The sequence below is a fragment of the Anoplopoma fimbria genome, chromosome 3 (genome assembly GCF_027596085.1).
Source record: "Anoplopoma fimbria isolate UVic2021 breed Golden Eagle Sablefish chromosome 3, Afim_UVic_2022, whole genome shotgun sequence".
Classification (NCBI taxonomy): domain Eukaryota; kingdom Metazoa; phylum Chordata; class Actinopteri; order Perciformes; family Anoplopomatidae; genus Anoplopoma; species Anoplopoma fimbria.
This window is the reverse complement of record NC_072451.1, coordinates 20,076,288-20,099,819: the sequence shown is the minus strand read 5'-3', so window position 1 is coordinate 20,099,819 and position 23,532 is coordinate 20,076,288. Positions and strand designations below refer to the sequence as shown.

Here is a 23,532-nt window from a genome sequence, read left to right as displayed (position 1 = left end):
CCAGTTCATTTGTTACAACTTTATTAATGAACATGGCAACATTTCAAAAGTCATAACAGTTGATTCATTAAGCAAAAAAAACAATATATTTGATAATATACACAGAAACACACATGAAACCTTTTTGTTTACCTCTAAGGCATGCTCCTTGTTTTGTCTTCTACACCCCCACGACCTCTGTGTTGAAACACAGAGCATCTCACATGTACAGAAAGAACAGCCTCAAAACAAACAGTGACCCTTTAACTACAGAGAAAAGTGATTTAAACTTGCAACCCCCCCCCCCCCCCCCCCAATTTTTTACTGCCAATAAAAACAGTGCATGTCATCTAAAGTATATCACTTCCTGTCCTCATCCAACTTTCTAAAGAACATTCCTATTGACTCAAAGTTATTGAAGGAATTCAAGCAGCACAAGAAACCAGCATATAACTGTATAAACTATGGCATCAAGAATTAAAAAACAAGATGATCCGAGGTGAAAAAACATGTATCTGACCACAGTTTGCAATCACAGAATTTTAAATTTCATTGCGTTGCTGTTTTTACCTTATGGCTGGAGCTCTTGAACGGTCTACGTTCAGCAGTGGGGATTGACTCAAAGGATTCCTCCTTTTGGGGACAACAACTACGACCGGGCCTGATTCTAAGACCTAAGCTTGCAGCGTCCTCCAACACTGTGAGCAAGAAGTGAAGGCAGCAGCGTTTCAATAAGAGATTTGCACTGCACTTGAGGGCAGATTTACACCACGACAGATTATGAAATTTTAAGAAAAAAAAAAGAATCATATATTTCACTAGCGGTTGAGCACATCTCTAACTTCTAGCAACAGGTTTGCATGGCATGCAGTTTCGATATACCAGCGTCATATTTGTCTAAAGCATCGAAAACACAGTCAGTCAGACTTACCGGGATGAATAGATAAGGCTATCAACAAATATTAATCACATACGACAACATTTCCTCAGTGAGCCTATGAAACAACTTTTTCTGGGTAGTCAACTTTTTGAAAAGTCAAACTTCATGTAAGAAAAGTCATACAGCTCATATCATGCAGTTCATTCATGAAAGCAGATCATCTTAAAAAAGGGCTGTTCATACCAGATAAAAATCCTTGACATTTCTTGACAACTAAGCATTAAATGCATTAAGGCATGTTAAAGACACAGGTATGCATTTCTTTGCATGTAAATTGGTCATGTCACTAGACAAAAAACACTGTTTTTCCTTAGGTTTCGCTTACCTGTGTTATTGCAGCAGAACCTAAGGTGCAAGGTCTGGGACGACACTGCAAAGATCAGATATATTGCACTGTTTGCCATCAGTGAACAATGCTTCAAATTAACAGCCTTTCACAACAGTGCTCATTCAGAAAAAATATGTCATAATACTGGGCTAGTCAGAAGCACTTCCACTACTACCATTCCACATGCTCATATAGGACATTGAAGTAATATCAGCAGAAACCTATGCATGCTACACTGGAGTTATGCAGTGGGGATTTTCTAAGCAAGATGTTTGCAATAAATGGCATTTAAAGAAAAACATGAGACAGTCAACTACACAATGGCACTTAGCAGATCAGGTGTTCAAAACGCAAATAACCACATGGGCATCCTTAAAACAGTTCCTACCAACAGTGTAACAGAGTGCTGACATTCAAAAACCCTCAGATCAGAAATCCAACCGGCACTGAAATGCTACCAACACAAATAGTCTAACAATCTACAAAAGTATCAACATACTGTAAAAGATTCAAAGTCTGAATGTTGTCAAACAAGTCTCAGAAATATGTGGTACAAGAATCCAAAAGTACTATTCCTCTCCTCAGAACATTTCATACTTACCCAGAGACATGGGGAAATGGAAATATTTTGACAAAAATACTACATCTTTTGCAGTTTATAAAGCATCAAAAAAAGGCTTTTATCTCTCAAAGTCAGTCACAGTTTTGTACTTACAGTATAGGAGGGCTCAACTGATGGATGAAGACTGCTTAGCCACCCCCGACCCTACAACATCTATGTTCTTATATTGGATAAACACTAACAGAATTGGGACAGCAAAAATGATTTTTGCAATGTTTTTATATTAAAAAAACATTCTTTTGTAAATAAAAAAACACAATTTTATACATGTGAGTTAGTTCGCACTTTGAAATGGGCAAGACAAACGTTTCAATGCATTTGAGATACAGTGGCAATTTACCTGACTGTCCTGGAAAAAGAACAGCACAAAAAAATATATATAACACTAAAAATATGCAGCATTTCTTGCAACCACGTTTTCTGAGGGAACATGTTAGGAAAAAAAAAAAAAAAACACGTGCTTACCGCTTTTCTAAACTTGCCTGTGGAGGAGGAAGTGTCTATATCAAGGCAATATACAATGCATACTACCTCAACAATGTCAGCAAACCAGACAAAATTAAAAGAGTACCACAGCAACCCGGTTAATGCATGAATTACGGTACAGAGATACCTGTCGACTTTCTAATGACAATAAAAATATGTGTACTGCTGAAGTCAGAGAGCAAAGTCAGAAACAGAAGTGTAAAAAAAAGTCTTATCAACAAGGACGTTTGTCAGAATCACTCAGGATCATGGAACGCACATAACATAACTAAAAGCCTTATAGACAGTTGGAGAGAGACAGGACAGCACAACTTTGAGTTAACCTTTTTGGACAATAAACCCAAACATGGCCTGCGTTGTTTTGTTTTTTTGTTTGTTTTTCTACTTTTCCCCCCGTAAAACTAAAACATACAGAAATTCCTCTTAACCCATTTGGTTTTAAACCACCCCAACTTACCAACACAGGAGGTTTCAGTTTGTTTTATTGCAAAAACACAACAGGCAATAGCATTTTAAAACTGAGATGATTTACATGGTAATGTCTACAGTTTAATAAACATGAGTTCTAACCACATTTAATGTAGATACAGGGCTGGAATGACCATATGTAGAATTACCTCACTAAAAACAAAGCATTTACAAGAAAAAGGAAAAAAAAAAAAAAAAAAAAAAAAAAGGAAGAGGACGTGTTCGCCGGGTATCTGCCATCTATGTGAAACACTCTCAAACCAAGGAAATTTAAGATCTTCATCAAGGCGTCTGCATCCAAACATTTAACAAAGGATTTTGTTTCGACAATGTAGCATTTACTTTATGTCCACTTCACATTACTGGCCCTGTGCAGAAGAAATACATAGAAGATACATTGCATGTTAACATCAGAAACAGTGGTCTCAGCTTCCCAAAATAAAAAGCTTAAAACCTGTTTAGGGAGGAAATGGTTTTGGTTAAGTGTGTGAGGCTGCTGCAGTCACGGGAGCCCTGTGAGCCCTGAGGAAGGAAGGCGGTTAAGGCACAAAAGACTTGAATATTCAGTGGATGTGGAGGGCAGATTCTTATCGGGGGTGTACCTGAGGGGCTTGTGGTGCTGCACCCATCGCCTGGGGGTTGGCTGTGCCGTAGTAGGCGGCCTGCTGACGGTAGTACTCCGCCCAGGCAGCGCTGTAGTCTGGCTGGCCTCCAGGCTGGGTGGCTGCTGCAGCTGCTGCTGCCGCTGTGGCCTGAGGGGCTGCTTGACCTGAGAAGGTAACAAAAGACCGAACTTGATGGAACCGCGTATAAGCTTCTGGAAAATGTCTGCTTTAGGTTTTAAGATTGAACTTGACAGAGCAAATCCACTTTTTTTGCAAGTCAATCCTATAAGAAACATTACAGATAAATGCTTCTCCTACTACAAACTAATTTATTTCACAATAACAGTTCCAAGTATTTTGAGATGGCATCTTTATAAGAAGGGGAACGAACCCACCACCACTTTCTTTGGGTGGCGAGACAGAAACCTTCTGTATTTCTGTTGGGCAGCTGAGAGAGCAGCACCTCTACTGCAGAGGGCTGCTAGAGGGGCACAGCCACCCGTCAACATTCAAAACATTAGTCTCAGAGCGAGAGCAGAAGTCTGACTTGACCGACTGGTTTATCTACTCCGGGATATTCCCATTTCGAGTTCCTTACTGGAAAGGGTGTGAATCAGTAGTGTATTCTCACTGTTTCTTCATTTAAGTTTATTATTATGAACATCTCTACAAACACCAGGATCACACTTGATTCCTAAACAGTTTGGTTCACACACACAGCAAACTGTGTTGCACTGTCCCATATGAGCTTTTTTGACTAAAATATGATCTCTGATTTTGTTTTCATATGTAGGTTCAATTTAGTGGTTTTGCTCTATTTATGCATTAAGAAAAGCACAAACACTGAAGGGTTCAATGTTTACAACACCATCTGTATTCGTAGTTGCTCAATGAAAAATGTTTAATGAATTAAGTGTGATCTCACTGTCTGGTTTCAGCTAACAGGAGTACCAACCTTGTTTTTTGTAATACTCCTCCCAGGCTTTCGTGTAGTCCTGAGGTTGTTGACTCTGTTGACCTGCAAAGAGAAGGAAATAAAGTGTCAATGCATCCAAAGGTAGAATAAAAACTCAAATCTTATCCTACATGGTTGATAGCCATGACCAGCAAAGCAAACATTTAACACTACCAACGTTGAGTAGCAGTTACACATTCATGGCTCATGGAAAATATCTGCCATCAGTGCTGATGAAGCCCTAAAATATTCTAGAAAATAAGCTACTCTAAGCTCATAAAAGGGGGTTCTTTGTTCGTCAGCTCAGTCCTGTAGATAGTCAAAAGTGTTGCAGTCTAAACAGCACAGGCATCAAATGTCAAACCAAGTGGAGGCACACTGAAAAACGCTCCACAGCACGTTCGAATACCCAGACCGGAAAAAGAAGCCGGCTGAATGCCCTGTCTCTGTTTAGACCGTCTTGTGTTAATAGGTGAACACTGAAACTAGGTTCGTATACCCGTTTTCTTGTAATATTCCTCCCAGGCCTTGGAGTAATCTGCCTGTCCACTCTGACCTGCAGCCTGTGGGTCACCTGTTAAAAAAAACGGTAACTTGTAAAAAAGTGTATTTTCCCCAGAAGTTTGTCCTCCACCTGCCTGGGTTGAGTCTGTTTTTATTAAAAAAATTTAAATGATGCTCTGCCAAAGCCAAGTCATTTAAATGGTGGAACCAAACCAACTTGTTTCCCGTTTCCCTACTAAGCTAAAGCTAGGTAGCTACACTGCTCTACTCTTGTCTCCACCGTTCCTGCTTCTCCATCTGCTTGAACAGATACCACTTATCGAGAAACACATCAGTCACCTTGGCCGTTGGCTTGAGTTGTGCCAGGTGCTCCGCTTGTCGGGGTCATGGGAGCCTGCGGCTGCCCGCTGTACTGAGCGTAGTAGGCTGCCCACGCTGCTGCGTTGGCATCGGCTGCTGCTTTATCTGAACAAAACAAACAGGTTTTGTTACAAAACAGAGGCCCGGATAAACGCTATAAACATCCAGTCTTTTCTCTATATAAGTGCATATGGAACTGAGTTATCAACTTCTAATTCATTGGGCTAGAGCCATTACTCACTTGGATCAGGTTGTCCCTGTTGCCAGTGTGGGTAGCCGTTGCCCCATCCCTGAGGCTGGTAAGGCGCCGGTGGACCACTGATTAAAGAAAAGGAAAATTACTTAACTTTCCACACGGTATCCTGTGTCTAAAATATTCTTGATCTTTACCTATGGAGGTAAAAACAAATGGCCACTGTACTTACTGTGGTCCTGGAGGTCCCTGGTTGTATGGTCCTGGGTTGTATGGACCCATGGGAGCTCCCGGGGGCCCAGGTGGTCCAGGAGGACCATGTGGACCTGGACCTCCGTGTGGTCCTGGACCTCCGTGTGGGCCACCCATTGGAGTGACTGGTCCCTGAAAACACAGAAACACATCCTGATCAGTAAACAAGCTTAGAAAAAGACAAATGTCAAAAAAAAGGGACACCTTAACAAAAGCTAGTGTCTCACCCCAATTTTCTCCTCCACCAGCTGCCTGGCGTAGTCGATCTGTTGAGGGGAGCCCCGAACTGTGAACATTTTGATGTTGGGATCGGCGTTGGGTGGAGGATTCCTCTGCAGCTCGATCCTGGCTCCCGACTGCTGGCTGATGCCCTTGATTGTCTCACCACCTGAACAGTTCAGAAATAAATATTAAAAAACAATAGGCCAAAAGCTTGTACGACTACTGGGGGGTAATTTCCACAGGCGAAAGACCAAGCATACAAATCCCCCAAATACAGTTATTTATCAATGTGCATTAATTCCATTGATGGATCACTTGCCTTTTCCAATGATGAGACCAGTCTTCATGGTTGGGACAGTGAAGGTAAACTCCTGCAGGCCACCAGGGGGGCCACCCATGTTCCAGTTCCCCTGCCCGCGACCACGACCTCTGCCGCCACCACCGTGTCCTGGAGGACCGCCGGCCTGGACGCTCCTCAGCAGATCGGAAATTATTTCTGCTGCGTGCTGAGCCTGGTCAGGGGGACCCATGATCTGTGCTATCCTTTCTGGTGTGCTGCCGTCATCTTTAAAAGGAACAAATATGGTAGTTAGAGACTATAGAGACATAGTTTATGTTCCTGGGATTTAACTTCATTGTCTGCGTGTTCAGGTCTCAGATAAAAGGGTTGGGGTTATACATCATCTTCTCAGCGTGGTGCATGAGTTTCATCATTGACCATACACATTTATTTTCTACATCCAAATGACTTGGCTTTTGGCCATTGTTGTTTCTCATAATTGACCAGTCTTCATCACTCACCTGGTTTAAACTGGATCCTGACGCCAGTGTCGTTCTGTATTTTCTTGATCATCTCTCCATTTCTGCCAATAACAATTCCCACTGCAAACCGGGGTACAGGAACCTGAACGATAACGGCAAATAAAACCAAATGTTAAGTTACTGATTCAACATCCCGGCCCCAAACTTGAGAAATGAGACAATTGATTGCAAACACTCACATCTAAGCTGTCTCCCCCGTTGCTGCTTCCTCCTCCTCCTCCTCCGCCTCCTCCTCCCCCGCCTCCTCCACCTCCAACTCGTGAACCATATTCGCCCCTCTGCTCCCTGAAGCCTTGATCTCTGATCAGTTCCATCACCATCTCTTTGGCTTGCTGAAGAGAAAATAAAGTACATGCCATTACCACACCACTCCAATGGTTTCCATGGGGGGGTCCAAGAAATTAAAGCAGAGGTAGCCTCAATTTTATTAGTTAATGTACAACTCTTACGTTGGAGCTACAATGCTCAAAGGAGCGACGACCCACCTGAACTTTAAAGGGCTCTCCTGAAATTCGGAGTGGCTTGTCAGCGCCTGTGTTTTGGGGTCCGTCTTGGATCATGACCATCTTCACTCCAGCTCTTTCCTGCAGAGTAGAGTGTCTTTGTCAAATGTGTTCCCTGGTTAAACAACACCATGGTCACATTCACTCTACTACTCAAGCTCTGAGTGACTGGACACTCACCTGAAGGCTTTTGATGGTTTCGCCACCCTTGCCAATGACAAGACCGGCTTTAGAGGCAGGGACCATAATCTCCTGGACAGTCATTCCCGGGCCATCGTTGTGGTTGAATGCTGGAGCTGGGCGCCCCTTGTCAACGATCTCTGTTAGTAGCCTTTTTGCAGCCCTGAGGGGGGGAGAACGACTTTCATACAGACTGAAATCGCTGACAAGGAACCAACAAAAATGTACTTTAGAAACAAAGATTTTCCCTGACCGGGACAATAACCTGGAAATAGTTAACTTACTGGATGGATTCTGGTCCTCCTGTTAATGTCACTGACCTATCTGGCATTCCTCCACTGTCTGCAACACATAGAAATAGCGGTTAATGCCAACATCCCAACAATAAACCAAAACCTCAGATTCAACAATATCAACAACCGATCTGAACTTACCAGGCGCTATCTGTATCTTGCATCCAGACTCTTGCTGCAGACGTGATATTTGTTCGCCTCCTCTTCCAATAACTGAGGAAAATAGAGTGTGTTACATTTCAATATTCAGTAACACCAGACTCCTTTAGCTATTTAGTGTTTAAAAAACTACTTACTGAATCCAACCATCCCATCTGGAACCTTGAACTCCTCTGATATTGACCTGAGAACAACAGGGGGGGAAAAAAATGAATGTTAGCTTCCTAATTAAAGACCAAGTGTGACATTTTATTTCTACTTTAGCTCGAGCATCTACCTTGAGGGTCCACCCATTCCTCCCATTGCTGAAAAGGCTGCAAAACGAGAATTTATAGTACATTAGGGGAACACATATACAACAAATTTAAGTTTAACACATGCAACACATTACCAATTCATGCTAATTTTTGGGCCAATTACTTTGGGTTGGGAATCATCACAACAGCCACATACATAACTAACTACAGCTACGTTATCAGGTCACTTACCGTCATTTGTAGCCACTTTCTTCGTCTCTGGTTGGTCTGTGACAACATGACATAATAACCAGTATAAGTATCTATCGTTATACCCACCATTACCCATACCCATTACATTCCTACATGTTTTTCAATTGGTAAATGGCTTACTAGCTGAAATGCAAATGGTTATGGCAAACAGAAGCCTGCATAGCCACCAAACATACAGAGCTGGAATATACCCTCAACTGCCTGTTAAACCCAATGCCATCCAATTCAAAAAGGTGCCACAATAAATCATAACTCCCTGACTATTTGTTGAAACTGATTATCTGCCTTCATGTGGTGCTTTGTAATATTGTATACAAGTTTCATTTTACAACATTTCTTGCAGGATTATACTTCCAATCACAATGCTCTTCGCCCATAGCTTTCATCCGTTACCACATATTTATTTGCCAGGCACTGATTTTACAACTGATAGTCAGTGAAAATACAACTCTCAAAAACATGCAATCTCTATCACACTGCATACGCTAAAACTTTCAAACATTAAAAAACTGTTCATGTGGTTAGAAGGAGTAATAAACTGGATGTTAGACTACAGTAATGCACATTAATATATACAAATACACGTCAATGAGTTAATTGTCATTTCTAGGCAAATACAATTTAGTAGCTGCTAAAAAATAAAAAAAATAAAAACACAGGCAAGCATCAACTATCAAGACTTGCATTGAATCGATTTGAGCCACTGACCGATATTCAGGTTAGGCATGGGAAAATACCCACCAGCGTCCTCCAGGGGCCTTTTCTGGCCCCCGTAGCCGAACTCGTTTGTTGGGGGAGCCGCCACGCCATCACCGCCGATCTTCGCTGCGATCTGAAACACACAAAGTAAACAAAGAGAGAGAAACAGTTTTTAAAAGACGGTGCATCTGCAGTAGGTGTGTGGCTGCAGATGCTCGGTCGCTCTGGTTGCGGCCTTCATTTCTGAACATCCCTCGACTTCAGTCCGGAAGTCTGAGCCAACAAAGGGAAGCGGACACTTCCACTTAAACTGACACGTACACGTGGATTTCATCAAACTATACACAGTTTATGTCTCCAATAAGGAGGTAATATGTGTCTCATTAAATGGGTATATTTATCTAAGATCGCTCACATCTGTTTGCCTTATGGCGTAACATAAGCTAATCGTTAGCTTAGCATAGCCCGCCTCGCTGTCGTATGCAACGACAGCACCAAAAAAAAGCAGCATAACTCGCTTTTTAACCCACGACTTCGACATTATTTCAACACTGACTTGATTACGTGGTCTTACCTGTCGTGCACGCTGGAGAGCGTCTTTAAAAGCGTCGTTCATTCCGCCGCCGTTGTTAGAGGACGGGGGAGCCACGTTACTGTAGTCAGCCATATCTGCTGCTCTTCTCCTGCTCGGCGCGACAAGATGGCCGCTTACATTCACGGGAATTGAGGCGGAAACCTCGCGGTTAAACGTGCTCTCGCGAGAACGACCACGAATTGTCGGAGTTTTTGGTTTCCGTTGTGGCAAACGTTTGAAAATGTTAGTTTGAGTGAAAAAGGGAACATGACTGACCGCTGTTATGAAATGACATTTTATTGTACAGCTCACATTTCATCACATTTCATCACATTTCATCAAACTTTGTCACATTGTGAATTTCAAGTAACTTTTGAGTGAGGTGTGTTGTATTTAAAAACCTCACCATGTCTTATGCTCTTGCTAAGTGGCTATCCATTCACTCAACTCAAGCTTTTTTTTAAGTACAGACTTATAATAATATCACATATCTTCAGCTATTTTCAGGATTCCAGTTATCTTATGGCTCTCAGTTACCATTGATAAGAGTTCACAGTTTCCTATATGTTCAAAAGCAAGAAACCTCTTTTTTTAATCTCATGACTCAACCAAATCTTCAAATTTTCTAGTTAAGGTGTAGTTTATTAGAGCACATGGAACAGCCCTGACGAAGCTGGCTCCCATTCCATTATAATATCCCCTAATTCCACGTCTTTCATATATCCCTATCAGTCCTTGTAACACGCCTGAAGCTTGACGTGAATCTGAGCTGAAAGCTGCAAAACAAGACAAATGTAATGAATAGAACATCTCAAATTGTTTCAAATTATCTCAAAATGTGTGACAGAAAATGCAGGTGTTTACCTTGTGCTTGCTGCTGAGTCCGGATCACCGCCAGCGGGTAAGACGTTATTTGCCCAGAGGCAAAGGCCACAAAACTGAAGAAAAACAGTTTGGAGTCACTGTTGTAGGCTGGATCGCTCTTTGCCCAGTTCATGATTGACTGCAACAACAAGCAAATAGTTAAAGACATCTAAAAAATCTTCCAGGTGAACATGTGTTTTAGCGTTTAGTGCTGTTCTTCTGACCCACCTGATGAACTGCACACTCCACACCTGCGTAGGGTATCATGCAGAGGACGCTCGGCTTGAATCCTCTGTAAAAGGAGGCCAATGACTCATGTCTGTAAATAGATTGAGCGCATGCCACAACACCGTGGTATGTGCCAACTTGCTGCAGGTTCAACCTCACCTTCAGCACCTGTAGAGGAGATAAAAGGAAAGAGATTACTAGAATAAAACTCAATTGAAACCCTGACTTTGATTCATAAAATGAACGCTACTGGTTAAAAATGGATAAATATTTCTTACAAAATAAAAGTCCAACTGTTCACTATCAATCCAGATGATATACAAGCGCATCTGTATTGAGAAATGCCTCTACACATTTTTACATTATCACATCAATTTCAGGCATTGATGGGATTACAGTCACATGCAAGAAACTGCATTTTTCCATTTACGAGCCTCTCAAAGTCTCTAACTACTCTTCAAAAACCGGGGCTGTTTAAAACTGAAGATTTATTTAATGTGGATAGTTGCTAATAGGGTTTATGATGGTTTTTATATGCATACAAATGTTTCAAAATGCATTTTATGCGTCAAATATGAGAGCAGAACTGGTTTAATCTGTGAGAAACTAAGGTTCTTATAACCCCCCAAAAATAGACCAACACTGACAAAGTAAAACAGCAATTTACTCAAGATTTACTCAAAGAAACTTTTACTCAGGTTTCACTCAAATTAAATCAAGACACCAATCTTTCTGACTTCATGGGGTCAAGCATCGACACCCAGAAAACGACAAGTTCACCAAGCATCGATACACCATGAATAACACAGACATCTATTAAGTGACCTCTTCACAGCCTCTTTTCTCAATGTGGAGAATGGGACACACCCAAAACTTTGATGCTAACATGACAATTGTGTTACCAAGCTGGCATGATGGCCCATTTTGCTTGGAAGAACCAAAGCTTCTGATATGTTGATTGAGCCTCAGTTAAACCAGAGGGGGAGGCCGGCTTTTGCTGGGACTGAAGCGTCTCTTGGTCTCAGTATTGCATTTGATAATATGTGCCATTTGGTCAGATTTGGTGTAAAAATCTGAGTTTGTTGTTTTACAACTAAGTAGGGAAACTATTTTATGGCTTTTAGAAGGAGAGGGTTTAACAACTTCAGTTTCTCATAATGGGCGTTTTTGTGATTAACAAACAGGTTCAAATCTCACATCCAACATCTTTCACCTCTTGACACAATTCTTTTTTGTGATACTTAACATTATATTTTCTTGCCCATGAAGAATGGCAGGGAGATAGCAGTGTGCAGCAATTGTTTTTGTGTGCAAATTATTGTTATCCCGTTTTGTTGACAAGGAACTCGGATCTTTTACAAAAGGATTAGTAGTAATACTGCAGTGTAAAATACTCTGTAAGAAGTAAAAAACCTGCATTTAAAATCGTACTTTGTCAAAGTAGAAAACTTTTATCAATAAAATACAAAAAAGTACCAAAAGTAAATGTATTCCTTATGCAGAATGGCTCATCTCAGATTTTTTTATTTATATTATTGTATCATAATTATTGAAGCATTAATGTGTTCATGGCAGCTGCTTGAGGAGCTTATTTAAATTACTTTATATACTACTGGGCTTAATCTTTAATAATGCATAATAATTTAATAGTTGATTATACTTTGTATTAATAATCTGAATCTGCAAAGTAAATAAAGGTGTCAAATAAATGTAGTGGAGTGAACAATAAAGTAATAGCCCCCGCATTGTAGTTAAGATGAAGAATAAAGTAGCATTAAATGGAAACACCAAAGTACAAGTAGCTCAAAAATGTTCATGAGAAAATGTACTCAGTCACCTTCCCCCGCTGGTTACCCAACACACTTTATTTATGAACCTGTGCATGTTGATAAACCTGACAAAACATACTGACATTATACATTTGTAGTAATCTATAATGTTCAGTCGTCATGACAAAATACAGGACAGGACGGACTCAGACCTGCCACTGATCTCTTGTACCTCTAAAGGGTAGAAGGCAGCGTGAGCGGCAGCACCGGAGACGCAACCCAAACCGAACCGCTGCTGCACCGTCAGAGTCTCCTGTGTGCTGTTCTGGGTGTACGCCTTCATCTGGACAGGGTAGAGAAGCTCTGAGTGACCTCATCAATTAGAAACAGGACACTGGTGCATAAATAATTCACACTGGAGAGTTTTTCTACTACTGTATGCCTCACCTGGGCATAGATGAGACACTGAAATGTCGACTGTGGTGTTCCTTTCAGCACGTTGACGGCGTTGCCTTGCCACATCGACCGCAGACCACCTGCCCTCATCTCCTGAAAGCCCTGGGAGAAGGCTTTGGATCCATGAACCTACAGAGTACACAGGAAACAGTTTCATACATATCACTTTCATAGGCAGATGCAATAAATGTGCAGCAATGTGATGCCTCCTGATAACACTAATTGATAAATACTGGAACAGATGCTACAAAAATCACAGGGTATCACATTTTTATAATTAAGTTTAAATCAAAACAAAACACACAGACAGTAATCATTTTGTGATACTTCTGTCATTTTCTTTAGTCAGCTACAGACAAACATCACTAGATGTTATGCAGACTGAGCTCTTTCTACAGGATTCTTGCACATAAGATTTTGACTTAAAGCTACTGCAAAACAAAGCACTAATCAAAGTCTTTTTCTCGCATTGTTTTGCCAGATGCATTCAAATGAATGCTCTTCCCCTATCAGGAAAAGGCTAGTTATGTAAAACAAAGCAACCTAGCTGATAGCAGGCTGTTTTTACTTCCAGACACAATGAAAAAACAATACAGCTACTTTGTTACAAAGATTGAGACAATTCCAGTTTAAGTTTTCATTCTTTGCAATTTGAGTTATGCTAGTTTGGCTTAGTAAACCACATAAAATAATATCAGGTCAGATGTAAAATGCTCCTCCAAAGCCACTTAATGAATTTAAGGGGGGATAACACATTCTTGACAATTAGGAAATGTGACACAGTAATCTGAACTCTTACTTGAGCTTCGTACGAGTCAACAAACACACGAAATAAAATGAACTTTCCCACGAAATGCATGTTTGAGTATGGACGCTGCATAATTGAAAAGTGGATATAAGAGCTTTTCGATTGTATTGCTCTGGAAAGGCTAACTTACATTGCTAAGGGTTCAGCTCTGGGAACCGTGAAGTGAAGGCTTTACCTGAAAGGAACTTGTAAACGGCATGTAAATATTTCATTTTATCTATCTGATATTAGTGTATGTTGAGTGTGTGTGTGTGTGTCTGTGTAATGTACATATTTCTGGACTCAAAACTGTTACTATGTTTCTTTGATGTGATGTGTTACAACATAAAGACATGGCAATAAACATGTTGTTTGGGGGACTGTCCTGCTTAGTGATTTTTCAAAAGAAGAAACTTTAAGTTCACCGCTATTACAACATGCATGCCTTGAGGTGTTATCTAAGATGTTTCTGAGTGTCTTCTGAATTGCACATCTAGTTAGTCTAATTGACTGTGTTGTGGGTAGCATGTTCTTAAGTATTTGTTTGGGCTCAAACATTAAATGTATCAGTTCATGTAAAACGTAATAAGTCCTGCCATGATTTTCACTAACAGAGAATAGCACCTGATAGTGGTGCTGACCTGGAGTTGGGTCTTGAGGCGGTCGATGGGTGCCGTCACAGTTCGGGATACGGCATCTGCCAGACCGGCCGCGAGAACAAACGTCCTCCACGCACCAAAACCAGAGGCTTCTTCGGGGAACTCGATGGGCATCGCACGACTCTCTCCCACATCGAAGACCTACAATTACATTCATCATCCTCTAATCATTCTGCAATTACTCATGTTTAAGTGGATGTGTCACACAACCATCAGAAGAAACATGATCGAGATGCTGCCAGAAGAGCCTACCAGACTGTGTTTCCATGACGACACCAGCTCCCCGATGTTGTCCACGGGGTTGAGGATGACGTGGTGCAGGAACTCATCCCAGTCCACCGTCATCGAACTGTCCTTATCCATCCTGGTGGATAAACACTTGGTTTGTTTTCATCACATACTGTAATGAAAGAAGCTGTGTGACATAATGCTAGTATCGCTTTCCAAAAGAGGCGTAATAATAAAAGTTATAAAGGTTGCTTGAAATGTCTTTTTTCGACTGTGACAGTTATAAGAGCAGTAATCAGCCATTATACTATACAAATACACAGGTTTGCCAGGTAACGAGTCCAAGCTTAAGGAGACCGTCCAATTACTATTTTATAACTGCAGGCTTGATAGCTTATTCAAACTTATATTTTCTGATGTACATATAACTGATCAGGGAGCATGATTAGATATATAACCAATTATAAAGTGATCTGTGATAACATATTAAAACCCAGGTACACACCTGTTTTAGAAAGCAAAAATGTGTTCTTAACTTATTTGAGCACAGCACTATGACTGTTAAAGTTTTATATTCTACATGAATGAATGTCTCTTTAAATACAACCATGAATCCATGAGGTAGTGGGCAAAAAAATCTTACATTTGAATTATTTTTTTTGCATTCGGCTTTGATATGACCACTCCTAACTCCTTAAACAAACATATGATGTCCTCCTGGTCAATCACCCCTGATCAGAGAAGAAACGCACACAATTACAAACAGGCACTGGTACTGCTCTTCCACTTATCATATTTCTGGAACGTGACATTGTGAACTCCATGAGTGCAAAGGTCACAGACTGCAGGACTGTGCAGTGTTTGTTGTCTACTGTGTACCATAAACAAGCTGTATGCATAACTGGCTTTCCTGTCTGACCTTGAAATTACAGTTTATTGTCATAGAATTCACTTTTATAGTAGTTTATAAAGAATATGTCCATGTAAGACTATTCATCTTCTACGTCAGTAGTAGAACACAGTGTGTTGGTTATAGGAGATCAAATAGGAGGTTTAATGTTCAAAACATATTGCAAAATCATTACATAGTGTTGATATATATTATATCATATGTATTTGACAAGGCTATTGAACTTTTTTGCATTTTCAAGCAATTTTCTTGAGAAATAAAACATGTTTTTAAGTAAATGACCACTCACCACACTTGTTCTTGTCAAGGTCATGAAAGTGAATTTTCCATTTCCTCTCTCTGTCCAACATGTAGCTGAGGAACTCTTTATAATCCAACAGGCCATCTTTGTCTTGGTCATAAGAATCGATTATATTCTAGGAGGAAATTCGCAGGCTTGTGTTGATTAGTGCTTGAATTAATGAATTAAGTTCGAACACATACAGCAGACTACATACATATAAGATAAGATAAGATAATCCTTTATTAGTCCCGCAGCGGGGAAATTTGCAGTGTTACCTTGACCTTTCCATCGGATGAGAGGATTCCATGCTTCCTCATTTCGTTTTGGAGCTCCGACACTGATATTAATCCATCCTCGTTTTCATCCAGTTTAGCAAATAGAACACGAAACTGATCCATGGTGCAAAAAAATCAAGGTGTTAAGAAAATTGCAGCGTGCTTAATGCAGTGGGAAACAAATGCACTGCTAATAATCAGAGATTGTTGACATGCATCTCTGCTCGGACGCTGACTCATTGGTGGGGTTCAGTGCCAATGCTGCATGGGCGCTTTTCTCATTAGCTCAAAGTGAAAGCATCACTTTCTCTGTGGTGCAGCAGGTGGCGCTGTGGCTGCAAGAGAGCAAACCACATCATCATCATCATCATCATCCTCCATCCTCCATCATCACTGTTCCTCCTCCTCTGCCTGTGGGCATTCATGCTCAGAGACAGACAGGGGATAATAAAAGAAAAAAATACCTAGGAATTTTTAAATTGAGCAAAAATAAACAACACCAACTTATGTTTTGAGAAATATAACAAAAAAAGTGAATAAAAACAGAAATAAATGTAAACAGAAAAAAAAACCATTTGGAATACTTAATTAATGGATAATGAATTAATAGAAAAATAAGATATCTGTCAAATAAAAACTAAAAACATGTATTTGTCTTTTTCTGTGCATGTTTATTCATCAAATTAACTCAAATTGAGGATTTTATTTCAACACAATTTCTATGAGCCATTCAGTTATTAGTTTATTATAATATCTGCTTCATCCCTCCATAGTGTTCAAGCAGGTGAATACCATATGAATAGTCCCGATATGAAGTTAATAATGTGTGTATTCATGTTATTATGGTGTTTTGTTGTGTATATGGAAATAAAATAAAGAGCGCCATCTGGAGGCTCTAACTGGTTTTTCTTTCAGGTAGGAATTATTTAGCAGAATAAACATCAAGTAGCTATAAAGTAATTTATTACCCCCCCCCGATCTGGCCCATGAGCTGTAAGTGATGGTAATATTTTGTAGTCCATTATGATATGGAAACATTATGATCACCCTCCATGTCTTCCTCTGACAGCTCATCATGACACCGGCTCTCTGCTCACCGGAACCACAATGATTTCTTGCGCTCAGCTTGACGTTGGCGCTGTGAATGCAGGGGAGGTCGGTGCTGTGGCTATTTAAAGAGGGTCATCCAGTCACGGAGAAATAGCAGAAGGTCCACGTCGTTGACTAACAGCCTCTAAATGGTTTTCATCCTGCACTGTGTCTCTGTCTGTGGCTTCTTATTGTATTTCAGTCCAGACTGAGGCGGCTTCACTCCAGTGACCGACCACCCCGTCGACCATCAGTGCATTCTGCCAGCTCCTCTCATCGAGCTATCCTCCTTTATTTTTTTTTTTATTTTTTTTATTATATATCATTAGAGGATACGTGGAAATAAAAAATGGGCAAAGATTATTATAAGACGTTGGGTATCTCTAAAGGAGCCACGGATGAGGATATAAAGAAAGCTTACAGAAAACAAGCGTTGAAATGGCACCCCGACAAGAACAAGTCTGCAGCCGCCGAGGAGAAATTTAAGGAAATTGCTGAGGCATACGAAGTCCTCAGTGATCCGAAGAAAAGAGAAGTTTATGATCAATATGGAGAAGAAGGTAATTTTTTTTTTTTTTTTTTGCATTGAATTAGATTGCATAACCTAGTGTGACGGTTTTTAATTCACCGTTAATATACTGTTATAAACCCGTTATAAAGCCTGGATGGCTGGCTTTAAAACACAGCTGGCTTTAATTCAAGTCAAACACTGTGACCAGCCGTTTTAGAAACCAGCTGTTCAGCAGATCACAGGCCTCCAGTTCTGTGTATTTTATTATGACGATACGCATTTACACTATATCTGCAATTATAAGCCTCGTTTATAAGAGAAATAAAGGTCTGTCATCAATTCCACCACAGATTTTCTTTTACATAGGTGTTGTATAAGACAATCATACACATTTGTATTTCTGTAGAGTATGGCGTATGTAGTATCTGAACAGATGGTTATGGTTGGCAAGCATGCTCGAGGTGAGGAAGAGAAAAACACCACAAATCATCTCTACATCCATCTATAAATAAAACATTAAAAAGGGAGTATACTAAGATAACATTACTTTTTTTTTACATTGCCATTTAATGTAGCAAATGTGCTGTACATCTTCAGTGTAAAGCATGCACGTGGTTGCTGATAGATCTAGAAATGTGTAGAAGGCTCCTTTTAAAGGCTCCTTCAAAAGGCAATGACATATGTGTGCTTTTCTGGTAATAAAATGTTAGTTGTTTTTTTTTAATTACCTTTGGACAAACCCATCATCTGAGTAGTTTATCTTCTGTTGTATCTCCAAAAATGGAATATATTGATCAGCCGTTGGTAATAATGGGCCAATCTGGTATCAGATATTATATTAGTAAATACAAATTCTATACATTTCTATCTATATGTTTTATTTGTTACATTTTGTTTGACAAAGTTACAAAAGCAATGTTTAAGTAAATATCGGATCAGTACTCGGTATCATTCAACCCAAAGCCCAGGTATCGGTTTTGTGATCGGGGCTGAAAATGTCCTATCGGTGCATCCATATTTTGTACTATAAAGTATTTTGTTAAAGAGGGACACATTCTCCTGATACAGATTCCGATATCAGGCTAACGACCAATATACCGGTTTAAAACCAGTGCTCTCTTTTTGCCAAATTTTAAATCCGTTTGTCACACTTCGTGGAACTCATCCAGATCATTTTTGGCAACATGATGCTAAGGATTGGGATGGTCCTAAAAACTGACACAGCTGGCTATCTCTAATGATAATTATAAATAAACTGAAGGGCGACAACTAACAAATAATCTGCTGTTTATTTTGGTTCAATTGGTTTATCGTTTGGCCTTTAACACATCAGAAAAACAGCAAAGAATGTCTCTTACATTTCCCTAGAGGCCCAAGGTGACATCTTCAAAAGTGTTGTGTTTTCTGACTTAAACTCCAATACCCAAACATGTTCAGTTCTCAGCAACGTGAAGACGAGGGAAATGAACAGATTCTTACATTTGAGAAGCTGGAACCATCAATTGTTTGATATTTATACTTGAAAAATTACATAAACAATTAATTGATGTTCGAAATAGTTCTTTTGATCGATTAATCAGCTAATAGTTAAAGCTTTGATAAACTGTATTTAATGTGGATTGGTCATTTCATGGTCGGTACTTAATAAGCTCAGTATTGGGCCTGATATCTGGTGGACAGGATTGTCAAAGTAAAGTCATCACTTATGGCCGACTAATGAGTATCACTGTTCATCATGTCTATCACTGATCAGGTCTCAAGGGAGGAAGTGTTCCCAGTGGTGACGGGCCAGGCAACACCTTCACCTACACCTTCCACGGGGACCCTCACGCCACCTTCGCCACTTTCTTCGGGGGTTCGAACCCCTTCGACATGTTCTTCGGCCGCAAATCCAACGGCCGAGACGACGACGACATGGAGGTGGACGGAAACGACCCCTTCGGCTCCTTCACCAACTTCAACATGAACGGATTCCCTCGGGACGGGCACGTCGGCCCCGGAGGGCAGCAGCGCCGGAAGCAGGACCCGGCCATCATCCACGAACTGAGGGTCACCCTGGAGGAGGTTTTCCACGGCTGCACCAAGAGGATGAAGATCTCACGCAAAAGGCTAAATCCAGAGGGCAGGACCATGCGCAATGAGGATAAGATACTGGCTATCGAGATCAAGCGGGGCTGGAAAGAGGGAACCAAGATCACGTTCCCGCGGGAGGGAGACGAGTCCCCCAACACCATTCCTGCGGACATTGTTTTCATCATCAAGGACAAGCCACACCCCCACTTTAGGCGGGAGGGCTCGAACATTGTGTATCCTGTACGCGTGAGCTTACGACAGGTGAGGCGGTTTTTCTATTTTTTGCACCCACTTATGACTGAGTGTTGTAGTATTAATAGAGTCTGATAGATGGATTAGTCACACGGGGGATTCTGAAAAAGCTCATATTTACTTTAAGTGCTGCTTTAAAGCTCTGACGCTCAAAAAGAAAAAAAAAAAGTCTGGTCCCCAAACGAAAAGCTGTGGGAGTTTAACTGAAAAGTTGTTTTCCCTGGAAAGTACAGATGTCCTGAATGAGCATAGTACTGAACTACACACACACACACACACACTTCGACTGCGCACTTATGCAATCTTGATCAACATTGATAAATAGGAGCTGTATCACAGGGAGGGCACAGAGGCGGCGGCTGCCCACGTTCACACATTGCAAGATGTACTTATAGGGATCCTCCTACTCTCTCTATCACTCTGAGAACTCGCTGCTTCATCTCTGAGTTTGTGACCGATCTATGCAAACAGCAGCATTAAATGTTTCCTAAAGCAATGTTTGGGACTATAATCAATAGAATAGTTGTATATCAGTATCAAAGTTTCATTCTTGACAGTAGTTTGATAAAATAATCTTTGCTGAAGGACCACTTACTGGCTTTTTCTAGAACTGTGGAAGAAGCATCTCACAGTCTTGATTTGAAAGACAAGAAAGAGAAAAAGTGGAGGTTGTTTAAGGTGAACTCCGAAGACAATCTTTGAATAGAGAGATTACAACCACCTTATATGATGGGATGGCAACTGAGGACACAAGCGAAGACTGTTGGTGTGGTCTATAGCTATCTGTGGTCTATATAGTTGGAAGCTCTGGTAAAGTCATTAAATGTACCTTAAACTTAAGACTTCTTTGTGAAAATAGTTGTATAGTTTGCTCGGTTTCAAATATCTAGGGTCCTGTGTAGGTCTGCAATTAAAAATATAGCAAACACTGCGGTGGATTTGGGTCATTTCCCAAACAGAAATCTCATAATGATCCAGAACGGCAAATTCAGTGTTAACTGTTCACATAGAAGCTCGAGCAACAAGGCTATTAAAAGCTTTGTAACTGTAGATACTCAGACGGTCAGTTTGAGAGCATCAGTTGAGGAATCAATTTTGCAAAAATGATAGCAACCTGCACACTGTCTAAATCTTAGCTTATCACAGATAAATTATGTCAACTTAAATATTGGCCGATAAGCAACAAATGAAAATGCTTTATAAAACCACCAAAGATTTGTTCGAAGCAATTTACAAACAGACACCATTGTATAGTTTGTCCACTACAGAAAATCTGGGATTTTTCTGAAAAAAAAATAATTTAAAAAAATAAAATCCTATTTAGTGAGTTAAATTTAGATGTCAATATTGGCCCCAAAATATGCTATATTGTGCAATATATTGATATCAGAACATAATGTCCTAATATATGTTCATTTTAACAATATTCCTCAGCACAAGTTTACAACTCTATACATTTAATGTCAGCCAATACAATATTTTCACAGCTGATCATGTGTCGGTTGCCTTTCTCCTAATTCTCACTCTGACTCCCATGTTCCTGTCTTTCTCAGTCGTTGTGCGGATGCTCGGTTACCGTGTCAACGATAGACGGGCAGACTTGCAACATGAAGATCACGGATGTCATCAAGCCCGGCATGAGAAAGACTGTCGCAGGACAGGGTCTCCCCTTACCCAAAAACCCAGAGCAGAGAGGAGACCTGGTGGTGGAGTTTGACGTTAACTTTCCCGAGGTGTTGCCCGGCAACGCCAAGGACGTCCTGAAACGGCATTTACCTGCTTAGGACGAAGGACACAGGACTGAATGAGGGGAGATAACCGCATGACCGCGCTCGCCCTCGTCACCAAACACACTCACACAAACACACACACACTCACACAAACACACACACACACACACACACACACACAAGGACGGCTCTGGCACTTCACAGATGGGCCCCTAGGACAAATGTGCAATTTCTATTTTTGAGCTATATGGTGTTTTTTATAAATGCCATGCATGCTGCTAAGTTGATATATACGTGCAAGACTGTTTGGGTTGTCGTTATCTGAAGGAAACACATTTCATGTATGTGGGTCTTTGCCACAATTACTTTATCTTTTTCTTTGTTGGAAATAGTTGGTAGTGAGTGAGTCTACAGTTGCCAAATCAAATAAATCCAAGTGATCCTGGGAACCATTGCTGTATCAAACAGTACATTGTATTGCTCTCATTTAGATCTGACAGGCTTTATTACTGACAATTTTTCAGTGTTTATTTTCTCATGTAGAGAGACGAGCCTCGATTTGGATCTTAAAATCTTTGTACAGGTTGTTCGAGAGGAAAGTGGTTGAGTGAACTGGATTGTCATTTTAGAAACGTACATGTGAAGATATTGAACTTGAATTTTAAAAATAAATATTTCCACATGAAGTGATCTCGAGCTGTTTCAGTTATGGGGAGTCATGTGATGAATAGTATACCGTGTATTAACAATAATCCCTTTAAAACAGTTAATGCAGCCTGAGCCTATTTATAGGAAGTGCACATTCTGCATATAGCAATCATGCACAAAGAGAGCAGATTGATATTTTAGTTGTCAAATGTGAATATTTTGTAAAACGTCATTTTTCTGATGTGCAATTAAAAATACGTTGATTGAATTTAATGCTTACAAATGGCAAAACTATGAGAGTGTAAATATAGCTGCCCGGTCTCAGCTGCTGGCTATCAGCTGCCAACACAGAGGCCTTTACTGTACGTTTTCCCACCAGGGGACGCCACATCACTCGTCATGGCGGCTCCTGGCTTTAGGGGCCCACAGAGGCGGGGTCCTTTTTGAACAGAGGGGCCACTTAGCTGCTGACATCTGTGCTCATGAGTGAAGATTAAATACAAATGCAAGCTGCTATTACATGGCTTTAACACTTTATACATATTTTTTAATTTAATATCACAAATAAGTATCATATTGTTTAGCATCTATCTTTAGCTTGTTTTAAAAAATGGGTGCACAAACTGTTCCTTTTGCAAGCAAAGATTTGTACTAAATGGCACTACTGTCCCTAATATAACTTGCATGCACATAAACTTGTGTGTGAGAGACTGGTGCAAAGGATGAGTCACTATTATCCAGGGAGGGTGGAGGGTAAACACACCTGCTCCTTCTCAATGGGAGCCTAATGTGAATCTTTATAGCATTAAATTGTGTTATCTGAAATGAAAAGGATGGTGTTTTTAAAGGGGGGGGAAAAAATGATATCATGCAGTATCTGAATTGACTGAATATCAGTTTACACAACTTTCTGTTTACAATAATTAAGTTGGGAAGACTGAACATTTAAGAACTTAAGTAGCTCCCTTATTACGAACTCCTATTTTAAGTCTGTACTACTGTATATGTGAACAAAATTGTAGAAACTCATGTAGATCCAAGGGAGTCAGACAAAGATTTAAAATGTACTTTAATGATGTCACTTGGAAAATGCATCGTCACAAAGCTGAGAACAGGG

At 40.4% G+C, this 23,532-nt stretch overlaps 3 protein-coding genes across 9 annotated transcripts; 1 reads left to right on the top strand and 2 right to left on the bottom strand.

The window, feature by feature from the left end:
• Nucleotides 1–4: 4 nt before the first annotated feature.
• fubp1 (far upstream element (FUSE) binding protein 1) lies at nt 5–9,791 on the bottom strand. Of its 7 annotated transcripts, XM_054596845.1 has the most exons (20): nt 9,654–9,791; nt 9,089–9,212; nt 8,360–8,395; nt 8,149–8,185; nt 8,009–8,055; nt 7,854–7,925; nt 7,704–7,761; nt 7,420–7,582; nt 7,222–7,320; nt 6,916–7,068; nt 6,716–6,818; nt 6,234–6,479; nt 5,920–6,080; nt 5,673–5,824; nt 5,489–5,565; nt 5,227–5,352; nt 4,883–4,957; nt 4,384–4,446; nt 3,426–3,592; nt 5–3,191 (listed from the first exon to the last, which is right to left on the bottom strand). In XM_054596845.1, exons 1-20 carry the CDS (start codon nt 9,744–9,746, stop codon nt 3,183–3,185), a joined length of 2,061 nt encoding a protein of 686 aa, XP_054452820.1. In that variant the 5' UTR covers nt 9,747–9,791; the 3' UTR covers nt 5–3,182. The 7 variants fall into 7 exon arrangements, with proteins under 7 accessions (XP_054452820.1, XP_054452819.1, XP_054452821.1 ...); XM_054596844.1 differs by having other exon boundaries at nt 5–3,592; XM_054596846.1 differs by having other exon boundaries at nt 5–3,592; nt 9,122–9,212.
• A 150-nt stretch (nt 9,792–9,941) lies between these two features.
• On the bottom strand, nt 9,942–16,351 carry slc25a24l (solute carrier family 25 member 24, like). The gene is made up of 10 exons (XM_054596309.1): nt 16,113–16,351; nt 15,844–15,970; nt 15,288–15,375; nt 14,669–14,780; nt 14,399–14,557; nt 12,962–13,099; nt 12,747–12,857; nt 10,746–10,913; nt 10,518–10,656; nt 9,942–10,429 (listed from the first exon to the last, which is right to left on the bottom strand). The coding sequence occupies exons 1-10, from the start codon at nt 16,233–16,235 to the stop codon at nt 10,251–10,253; spliced, it is 1,344 nt and encodes a 447-aa protein (XP_054452284.1). The 5' UTR covers nt 16,236–16,351; the 3' UTR covers nt 9,942–10,250.
• Nucleotides 16,352–17,532: 1,181 nt separating this feature from the next.
• Nucleotides 17,533–21,821, top strand: dnajb4 (DnaJ heat shock protein family (Hsp40) member B4). The gene is made up of 3 exons (XM_054596431.1): nt 17,533–17,761; nt 19,466–20,046; nt 21,591–21,821. The coding sequence occupies exons 1-3, from the start codon at nt 17,551–17,553 to the stop codon at nt 21,819–21,821; spliced, it is 1,023 nt and encodes a 340-aa protein (XP_054452406.1). The 5' UTR covers nt 17,533–17,550.
• The last annotated feature ends 1,711 nt before the right edge of the window (nt 21,822–23,532 follow it).

What these genes read in the sequence shown, in the direction of transcription:
- fubp1 (XM_054596844.1), bottom strand. Translation starts at nt 9,746, where the DNA reads ATGGCTGACTACAGTAACGTGGCTCCCCCGTCCTCTAACAACGGCGGC. An exon ending in TGGTGGAGGAGAAAATTGGG is followed by an intron (nt 5,825 to 5,919) that starts GTGAGACACTAG and finishes CTGTGTTTTCAG; the next exon opens with GGACCAGTCACTCCAATGGG. An exon ending in ACAGGGACAACCTGATCCAA is followed by an intron (nt 5,353 to 5,488) that starts GTGAGTAATGGC and finishes TGTTTTGTTCAG; the next exon opens with ATAAAGCAGCAGCCGATGCC.
- dnajb4 (XM_054596431.1), top strand. Translation starts at nt 17,551, where the DNA reads ATGGGCAAAGATTATTATAAGACGTTGGGTATCTCTAAAGGAGCCACG. An exon ending in TGATCAATATGGAGAAGAAG is followed by an intron (nt 17,762 to 19,465) that starts GTAATTTTTTTT and finishes ATCACTGATCAG; the next exon opens with GTCTCAAGGGAGGAAGTGTT. An exon ending in TACGCGTGAGCTTACGACAG is followed by an intron (nt 20,047 to 21,590) that starts GTGAGGCGGTTT and finishes TGTCTTTCTCAG; the next exon opens with TCGTTGTGCGGATGCTCGGT.
- slc25a24l (XM_054596309.1), bottom strand. Translation starts at nt 16,235, where the DNA reads ATGGATCAGTTTCGTGTTCTATTTGCTAAACTGGATGAAAACGAGGAT. An exon ending in GCCTCAAGACCCAACTCCAG is followed by an intron (nt 13,100 to 14,398) that starts GTCAGCACCACT and finishes TGTACTCTGTAG; the next exon opens with GTTCATGGATCCAAAGCCTT. An exon ending in TGGAGTGTGCAGTTCATCAG is followed by an intron (nt 10,657 to 10,745) that starts GTGGGTCAGAAG and finishes TTGTTGTTGCAG; the next exon opens with TCAATCATGAACTGGGCAAA.